At 38.0% G+C, this 10,211-nt stretch overlaps 1 protein-coding gene across 1 annotated transcript; it reads left to right on the forward strand.

The window, feature by feature from the left end:
* Window positions 1-735: 735 nt before the first annotated feature.
* LOC146451499 (retinol dehydrogenase 7-like) lies at window positions 736-8,124 on the forward strand. Its single transcript, XM_085098894.1, has 5 exons — window positions 736-847; window positions 2,302-2,678; window positions 5,048-5,230; window positions 6,536-6,775; window positions 7,676-8,124. The coding sequence occupies exons 2-5, from the start codon at window positions 2,330-2,332 to the stop codon at window positions 7,984-7,986; spliced, it is 1,083 nt and encodes a 360-aa protein (XP_084955020.1). The 5' UTR covers window positions 736-847; window positions 2,302-2,329; the 3' UTR covers window positions 7,987-8,124.
* The last annotated feature ends 2,087 nt before the right edge of the window (window positions 8,125-10,211 follow it).

A 10,211-nucleotide genomic window follows, 5' to 3' on the forward strand; every position in this document is an offset into this window, starting at 1 on the left:
CTGAATTAACGTAAGTCGGAGCGTGTCATTAACTCAATAATTAATTACGTTTGACATTTCCTCACTTATATTCCGCTGGCACTTAAATTTGCATTTCATTCGCTCTGACAAAGCTCGCAACGTCAGCACTCGAATCCTGATATTTGACACGATTTCACTTTTGTGAATTTAATAAAACTAAAAACAAACAAACAAGTAATGCTATACGTGTATCATGACAATGTAATGACGAAAAGTGAAAAAGATCATACGTGTTGATAAATTTAAAAGAAGGTCAAAAAGTAACTTCTATGCCGAGTCAATTCCAGACTCTTCTTCCCATTATCTCTGCAACAGAATTAGTTGATTTACTGAAAACGTACTCAGAACTGAAGTGGCAAAGCAATTAATTCAGTCATTTTCACTGACGCACTTATGGTACTTGACCGTTTCGAGAGTCATCTCGAAGCGTCTGTAAATTTTCGATTCATTATGCATTTGGGTCTACTGTCATCGTGTTTTCGCATTTTTGACATTTTTCTTCACTTACGACTGATCGAGAACGACGTGCTCTTTGAGCATTACTTAGTTATTGTATGTTTTTCTATGTTTTATTACGTAAAGGAAACGGAAGTGGGTACTATAATTATTTGACAAATTGTGCACAACAAATGCGACTTTTAAAATAACCTGTTCGCCCGTGGCTAATGACGGGATGCGTGGGGTGGTTCACGGCCGTGGTGAAATAAAAGATCTTCGGCCTTGTGACATTCTAAAGTTCCAGCTGATCTGTGACAAACTTCAGTTCCACTGAAGAATTGAGCGCGCAAGGATTACGTCGCGACGAATACGCGGAAGCTTTAGAAAGGTATGATTTCCAACTGCGACTCGGCGTGTTACCATGACTATATTTTTATATATTTAGCTGTGTTTTTTGGGAGGTACCTGAAGATCAGATCTTGGTCAATTTGTCACCATCGTCGAAATCTGAAATCAGCGAATCCAATTCATCGTTTTGACACCGGAAGTTTGCGCAATGCTAAAGGAAACCACTTTGTTCATGTTACCTTTTAAGACAAGACATTCACAGAGGCTGGCAGTTGATCGACGTATATACCACATTTCGTCACCATTTTGTTAGTCATGACTGCACGTCGTTGGCAAACCAAAGGTTAGCCAAGAGGCGACAGGTTATTTAGAAACGAGATGATACAAGACCATCAAAATATTCAGAAATTGCTTCTACTTTTACCTATTTGAAGACTTTTAGCCTGCGTTGATCGTCTTGATCATTTCAAAACCATTAACTTATGTTTTTGTTTCGCTTGGTGGACCCTTAGTGAACCATAACAGTGCACCACACGACAAATGAGATTCTAAAATTGCGCCTGATAGCAGGTTGAAAAAATCTGCCAGACCAACAATACCATACTGCTATTCACTTCCTTATGCAATCTTTTTGTCAATTGTCAGTACCCAATGGATTTCCTATTCTCGCGGTAGTCGAAGTTGAATGTATGAATCCTAAGTGATCAGTGTCTTGATGACTTTCTGGCTTTCGATTGCTAACCTGCTTCCAGCGAGCTAGTTTGATACCGAAAATAATTTGAGAGGAAGAAATAGACCGATTAAAGGTTCGCAGACGCTCTTTTGGCGCGTCACGCAGTCTTTGGGAGAGATTTTGTGACCAGCCCAAAGAGCAAAGATATTCTGACCTATACCACGAATTACATAATGAGAATGGGTATTGATGTCTTATTGGGATTTTGTGAAAACAAATACTAAGCAAATATTTTTGGAATGACAGTTGTTATTCTAAACACTTGACATAAAAAAAAAACAATAGGTTAGTATAAAGCGGTATTAAAATTAATCTTAATGTTATTTACGAACCGAATGATTCCACAAGGGAAAGTATTGACAAAGATTGACCTCGATTTAGCGGTTTAGGCACAATGTCATAGGATAAAGGAAGTGTCGACAGTTAAACAATTGAATGAATGTGTTGATTGCTATGTGGCCAAGACAACTAATTAGCAAGCAGTATTGTGGGACCTACGCAAATTATTGCGTCACTTCAAAACAGATTATTCATTGTCCTGCTGTTGTTTTGTTGTTTTTATAAATAAAGATACCCGTATTTTGGTTAATCATAAGCTTAAGCTTATAGCGTGCGACATTGTGCATGTTTAATTTGCCGGTGTAAAATTTCTCTCTTGCCGACAAAAATGTGCTAGATGCAACAACATAAAGAACTATCACTGATCTTTACGGAATTTATCCTTGTCCTTTAATAACACCGGTAGTTCTGTCATCCTACAGAGAGGAAGAAATTCATTCACAAGTTGGTATGGCGGATAACAAGGATCTGAGTTTCTATGCTGCAGCCCCCCTCGTATGTCTTCTAGTCGGCTTGTGGTTTGTAATCAAACGTATCTACAAGGATCAGGTTTTGCAAAGCGTTCACGACAAGTACGTCCTTTTAACCGGCTGCGATTCCGGATTCGGTAGAGAAACAGCTCTGCGTCTTGACAGCTTGGGATTCAATGTGTTTGCGACGTGTTTAACGAGTAAAGGCCGAGATGATTTGACCGCTGCGTGCAGCAGGCGTCTTCGAACAATCCACTTGGATGTCACAGATTCACAACAGATCAGAGAAGCTTACAAGTCTGTGGCGCAGGCCTTACCAACAAATACAGGTATAGTTTTCATTCATTTCTGTGAACTATAGCAGGGCTATTTAAATAGAAAATGAAAGTATTTATAGATCGATACCGATCAAATATCTCCTATAAAATGAACTTGAATTAAAGTGTCATACAAGTGGTTCATTTTGTGTGATACTGGTAAATATCGTGTCTAAAAGGACTTTATACATGACGTGTCCAGAAGAGCTTTTACACATGTCTGTGTGTTTATTCCGAGAACAATGATTGCGCGATAAACATTGCTTTAGTAAAAGATCAACAAATAAATACTAAATAGGATAAATAAGCGTTACATGCCAAGCTGATTGTCCAATTTAAATTAATATGGACAATCTATATAGCTTGTCTTTTCAACTGGAAAACAAATTATGTTGCTTCGATTTCTCCTAAATAGCGCAACTGTAAACTTCCCCGTAACCAAATGCTCGGTATGAGGTATTTTTGCGGCATCAAAATAATTAACACAGGTAGTTATGCTGACATTTTCTGTCATTTATTATCAATTGTACAATGAATATTTCCGCTCGGAATGGTGACTTCTCATTTGACATTTATTTTTGATCCTCATGAAAAGAAAAAAGAATGGGCCGCTATGGTAAGACGGAAAGAACTTTGAAATGACAACCTTTTTACAAAACGCATTTTCGCAGAAATACCGGTAGATTTAGTGCCAGGATGTTTCACTATCTCTGGAATTTTGATGCCTATCGAGGCAGCACGAGTAAGAAACATCAGTTTTACCGTTCGTTTTACTTCAGGCAAGTGTTCAAGAAGAAAAAGAAAAAAACAATGATCGGCAAAAAAAGTTGTGTTTCACTGCTCAAATTATTGCACAAAGCATAATCATTATGCTCTGAATATACTTTGAGCACTCGATTGGTTTGTGTGATTATGCCTCCCAAAAGGGAGGTTCGCGCGTGCATTTTTCCTCTATTATTAGCAAGTGAACCGCCTATCTTTTAGAGGCGCTGGTCACTTTTTCACAATAGAGAGAATGTACAAGGGCGAAGCTCAATTAACTACAAGGGAGCTTATTAAACGTTTCTCTAGTGCTCGCAAAACGAAAATTCCGCGATTTCCTTTACGTTTAAAGAGGGGTGCTACACAAAGAAGATTACCATAATCCTATTTGAGTGAAGCTTTTCGGAACAATTATCGCTTTTTTTACCACATTTTATTTCCGGTTGAAAAGTTGACGCACTGTGGTTTTCATGTTTTAAAAAATCTGATTACCCCTCTCCGTGTTAGCAGGACAAACTTAGAACACGATCATTTTCTTTTCCTGCTTCCCGTGGGAAAGCGTTGTAACGTGAAATGAAATTAAAGGCGAATTTAATCGGCTTATAGAAACCTTATAGCGAGGTGAGCACCTCACTGATCGAGGTCGTTCAATCCATCGCTTGGGACAAGAGAAATTAAGGGGCTTAGGATCATTGAGCTGACCCCATTTTTTTTTTTTTTTTTTTTGGAGGAACAATTTTCGCACGTGTGTAAACTGCCTGTATGGTTTTGTATTCGATGTTTCCGGGGAAAATGCGGCTAAGTAAAAACAAACAAACAAACAAACAAACAAAAGTTTGAGAGTAACACACAGTAGTGGAATCAGTCGCCTTCGTCTCGTATATTCATCAGTTTTGATGCTTTATTTATTTATTTATTTATTTATTTATTTATTTATTTATTCACTCATTCATGCATTCATTCACTCATCCGTTCATTGAATATATCAAGCAAACAGCCAATTATTATAATTATTATTTTTAGTATGGGTAGCATTACGTACATATTACTGTAAAGTTTATCCAAGAAGAAAGGACGCCGGGAAAGTGATCATAGAATGCGATGGTTCTTTATTTTCCTGAAATGAACGACTCAACTGCCAAAAGCAATAATTCGGATAGAAAGATACGAGAGAGTAAACGTACGCAGGACCATGTTAATAGCAGTTTTTATAACTGAAATGGTCATCCCGCATAAATATGTTTTTATTATTATTATTATTATTATTATTATTATTATTATTATTATTATTATTATTATTATTATTATTATTACTACCTTCCCAAAGAGCACCCCCTTATTAATATTTAATTGTAGGAATGCGGGTTCCACATTTATTCACGCGATTTTATTGAGATAGATATGCTTATGTTATTTTGTCTATTAAATTTTTCTTTCTCAAAAAAGTCACGAACTAATTCACGTGGTAAAACTAATTCAGTGGAAGTTCCAACCCATTGTGCGTTATATCTTTTATCTAGCGAAAGTAGCTGCCATCAACTTAGGCTCAACTTTATGGTTCTATGATTGGATACACAAAGAACGTTGAATAAAACTGCGTGACCGTTGTTTCTGTGTAGGTCTGTGGGGTCTGATTAACAATGCTGGCATCGCAAAGGTTGGTCCAATCGAGTGGCAGACAATGGAAGACTATAAACTGGTGGCAGATGTAAACCTGTGGGGTTTGATTGAAGTCACGAAGGTGTTCTTACCACTGATCAAGAAAGAACGCGGGCGCATTGTAAATATCGCTAGCATAGGAGGTGAGTAAATAAACCCACTCTCTACTCTATCCACACCCACCCCTCCCTCATTATTCCCTCGTTTCATTCTTCCCTGGAGGTGCTGTAACACGAGGCAGCTTTTCAAGCAACTCGGCAACGCATACGGGAAAAAGATGGTGACTGTGTGTATGTTTTACTGCAATATCCTGCGAACCTAACACCGCACATAACAAGCCAAATTTTTTTGCGAAATTCGTCCCTGTACTAACAACAGTGTGTATGCTTAAGGTCAGTGGAGGTCTTAGAACTTATCTGTGCGTTTTTATGAGAGTTTTCAGGGTCGTCGTCCGCGAAGAAATATGCGTAAATGTACCAGTCATCGTCTTTATTGGTACGGTGGATGGCGCGTGTAACACATCCACTCTTTTCAACTTGTCTTGAAACCTAAATTAGCTTTGAGTTGAAGGACAACTGTTACTAGTATATACCAACCCAGGTGATAATGTTATTTGCACGTTCTGATTGGCTAGTCAAACTCCAGACGTCAGTTAACAACTATTCCACGAGCGCGCGTTGGATATGAGATGATTGCTAGCCAACGAGGGGCGTAGCACCGAGTTGGTTATAATGATCTCATATCCAACAAGCGTGGTCAGTAAGATCTGATTTCATGTTTCAAGAAAGACAAGAAGACGATTTAATGGCCGGTATTTCTTGGGCATGACACAATGGCTGATATCCCTTGGGCGCCAAGCCAATAAAGTCTCTGGAATTGCATTATCCGATGATCCTTTCTTTAAATAACATTTGCTGTTTATCTTCTTGTAATTCGGCCAATAATTCTTTATCTCGACCTCTAGCTCTTTTCAATTTATATTAATGACTGTATGTTCTTGTAGTTCAAAAGGCGGTCTGTCTCTACGAAAGCTCATAAGATAAATCTCAGTTTATCCACATATATAGTCTGTTTTCGATCGTTTTTGCTTGAAAGCGCGGATTTTTAAAGCCTCAAGCTTTCACCCACACGTACATGCGTTTTATTATTTTGTTTTGCTGTCTACAACTAAATGATTGAAACCATTCGAACTACTTTCTAATGAATTCAATCAATAATGTTCTGTCAATATAAAACCTACATTTTTATTCTTTTTACCTTCACCATCAATCTGATCGAGTTTAAACGACGCTTTGAAAAATCTCTGTTTTCGGAAGGTTTCAATCAGTTTCTTTCGAATACGTGTGAACGGAAAGTCTGATCTCTGTTATCAAATAAAAACGATCAAAAACGAGTACGTGTGAACAGGACCTCAATGAGTCACAATCTTCCTGATTCTTTTTTTGTAGGTCGAGCGTCGTTGCCGCACGCCTCAGCTTATTCCATCTCCAAATTTGGAGTAGAAGCATTCTCAGACGCTCTCCGCCGTGAGCTGAGCCCGAGCGGCGTGAAGGTCAGCGTTATAGAGCCAGGCTTTTTCCGGACAAACATCACAAATAAAGACAACCTGCGGGGGCAGTGGAAGGAGCTCTGGGACGAGCTCGACGACAGCTTGAAGGACGAGTATGGGCCTGACTTTTATCAGACAAGTAAGGATAGTGATTCGTTGATGGCTGCTTTTTAATTGTTTCCTCTTCTGGAGTGAGTGCTTGAGAACGTTAATGTGGTTCCAGCTTTTCAGCCTGCTGATAAATCCCAAAGTGGACTTTAAATCCCCCGAGGTGCTTATTGTCAGTACTCAAGAACGGGGAACGTGGGGGGGGGGGGGGGGGTGGGGGTTGGAGGAGGGAATAGAAATGGGGCTTACTAGATAGGAGAGGCACATTTCAAATCACGAGTTTTTAAGAAAAAATGAAATAACTTTTCCCAAATCGTAGGGTTGTTTATCGCAAATAAAATGTTAGTTTTACCTTTGCACAAATAATACTTTTGCACGTTGAAAATCACGGTTGAAGTCTTTCCCCACCTCTACATGAGGATCTTATTGATACTGGGGAAGGGGAAGCACCACTAGCTGTAGACTACTGACGAGTTCATGGTGTCCTATTTTTCCTTGGAATAGTAAACCGAGGGGCAAGTTCCCGCGCGCTCGGGTGTTCTGCTCGCTTTACTATCCCTTAGTAAATGAGGTAAAAACGAAGTGAAAAAGAATTGCTGATACATATTTTTGTAAGCGCTAGAGACTATTGTATTTTTGCGCATTCAAAGTTACGGGCGGTATTGTATTGGTGGCGGTTTTAGAGGTCGACGGTTGGCAAAATTCGCCGGGGTTTCTCTAAGTCTTTTCGTATAAATGAATACCAAACAATGCCAATTTTAAGTGAACCTAAAAATGCTCTTGGTAACCTTATTAAGCCTGCATCCTGCATCCCATCTTAGTCGGGATTTAGCAATACTCCTAGTTGCTTCATTCTAAAACGATGGCACCAATTAATTTAACATTTAATTTATTAAACTGGTTCCCTATACTGATACCTTTTTTTCCCTAGGCGTAAAAAACATGTTGAAGGGCATGGTGGACACATGTGCCTCTCCCCACCTATATAAGGTAGTGGATTCCATCGCTCACGCCTTGACGTCACAGTATCCCCAAACAAGGTACGTGATTGGCTGGGACGCAAATCTGCTTTGGATCTGGGTGTCCAGGCTCCCGGCCGGTGTTGGTGACGCCTTGCTGAATATGCTGGGTGAAAAGGCTGAACCCTCTCATTGCGCACGTGCCTCCATGGAACGAGTCGAAACCTTAAAAAAGCTGAATGCCAACAACAATGCCGTGAATGGATTTGTGATACACAAATAATCACTTTTTACAATTTTGTGTATTTGTAAAGTGAGGAGATCCTTCATCTTGCTAAATCAGCAATTAGCATGCTAGTTTTATTCCACACTTTAGAAGTTCACCAATTCCGAAAAAAAAATGTAGTTCCTGATTTTTGCTGGCACCTTATTTTGCAAAATCGATGAAAGCCTTTTTTTTACTAGGCTTTCTTTTCTTTGCAGAAAGTTCTTCCCTTATTTTAGCGTGTAATATTTTTTCCAGTTTATGGAAATAGCGATAGCCGTATAGACTAAGAATTACGGAATTCTTGAAGATAGTATTTTTTATATAAATTATTAACCGCTGGTTTGTACGTATATCTTTGTATATTTCTGAATTTATACAGGGGCACCCAACATTCTATTTGATCTTTCATTCGCAGTTCAAAATATATGTGTTCAAAATATATGTTTCATATATTTACATTTAAGAATATTTAAGAAAAGTACTTTAAATGTCATTTTCCGCTTTCCAAATTTAAATGGCATATTTGTGTACCGTAACACAGTTTGATTTCTGCGCTTTATTACACTCATTTTGAAATCACTAGTGATCCTTGCAATCTGATTGGCTCTCAACAGTGCGATTTATTGCCAAATTGCACCATTTTTTGCCATAAATCGCATCCTTTCTTTAGCCCATCAAAATGGAAATGAAGTAACAAAAATAGAATATTAATATTGACAATGATACTCTGTGATTTCAAAATAGGTGTAATAGAGTGGTAATTGAACTTTGTGTCGTGCAATTTTGGTCTGAAATCATACTTGTGATTTCAAATCAAACTCGCACTGCGCGCTTGTTCGATTTTGAAATCACGCGTATGATTTTAGACCAAATTGCACTCCACTCAGTTCAATTACCATTATTAATTTTTATCGAATTTTCAACTCGCAGAAAAGTTTAGATATCAGATGCATATGCTTCGAATCCACCGTACGACTGAACATTTTACCACAATAGCTTGCGAACCTAACACAATCAATATAAGGCACATAGAAAGGACTCCAGAAAGCCATATTTCTTTGCGAAATTCGTCCTTGTACTAACAACATTGTGTATGCTAGATTTGAAGGTTTTAGAACTTTTTCAGTGCGTTTTTATGAGTGTTTTAGGGTTTTTGTACGCAATAAGAATTATTGGTAAATGCACGCACAAGTCGCCATCTTTTTCGGTACGGTGGAGTTGCTGTTGGCTTTGCGAAATTCTTAGCCGCCCTTATTACACAGTCTTTACGACATTTTCGCCCCTTCGAAAACAAAAGCGAAAAAATTTTCCCATGTTACTTAAGTTTTAGTGACAAAACACCAATTCAAAGAAAACACTAGTTTTTCTTCGCAATTTAATCCTAATTTTCAGATGAAGCGATTTAAGGCTTCTGAACAGATATTTACTGAAATGAGCCGCTGGGTGCCCCTGTTTAACCAGTTTAATCCTTAACAGTGATCAGCATCAAATTTCTCCTTGTAATATCAATGCATATTCAACTTCTGGGGTCATGAGAATTAACGATATGATCACCCAAGGTGAATTTTCTTGACATTTTAATAACTTCTCCCCAGTACTTTTATAAGAGAAGTATGGGGACAACATAGCAGAATTTATTCTTTGATATTAGGGGTTAAAGGTTTAAAAGAAAGACAAGCGGTCGAAACACTCGGCCCATGCTATGTAAAATCCCTGACAGAAATAAGCAACCTCTTCGGAGTCCGTATTTGTAAGGCGGAGAGAATTATTTATATATCTGACCGTTTTGGAGAAGAAAATTGCCGTCTCATCAAACACAATTTTTTACTGAACATATCATGGTGGTACATAATTTAATCCATCCCAAAACGTTTTGATCTGTTGGCCAGTGCATTGTTACTTTATTTGCTAGTTCAGTTAATGTATTAAATAAGTATGTACCTCTGAGAATTGTATTTATTTTATTAAGCTTTAAGAATTTTACACGTAAGGAGTAAATATTTAGCCTTAACAGTCACAAATATTTCTTGTGATGATGAGTGAAGAATGTGTTCTTTCTTTGGAACGATGCTATTGTAATCCACAATTGGATATATTCGTTTAATAAACTACAAACTTTGTTTCAGGTATTGTATTATTGCGTAAAAACATTAAAATATGCATATTTTATTGAATTTCGTCCCTTGAATTTGTTAACATTTCATATTAAGGACGATGCTCCTTATGCTACTGCTCGTACA

The sequence above is a fragment of the Pavona decussata genome, unplaced genomic scaffold (assembly GCF_977016875.1).
Source record: "Pavona decussata unplaced genomic scaffold, jaPavDecu1.1 SCAFFOLD_386, whole genome shotgun sequence".
Lineage (NCBI taxonomy): Eukaryota > Metazoa > Cnidaria > Anthozoa > Scleractinia > Agariciidae > Pavona > Pavona decussata.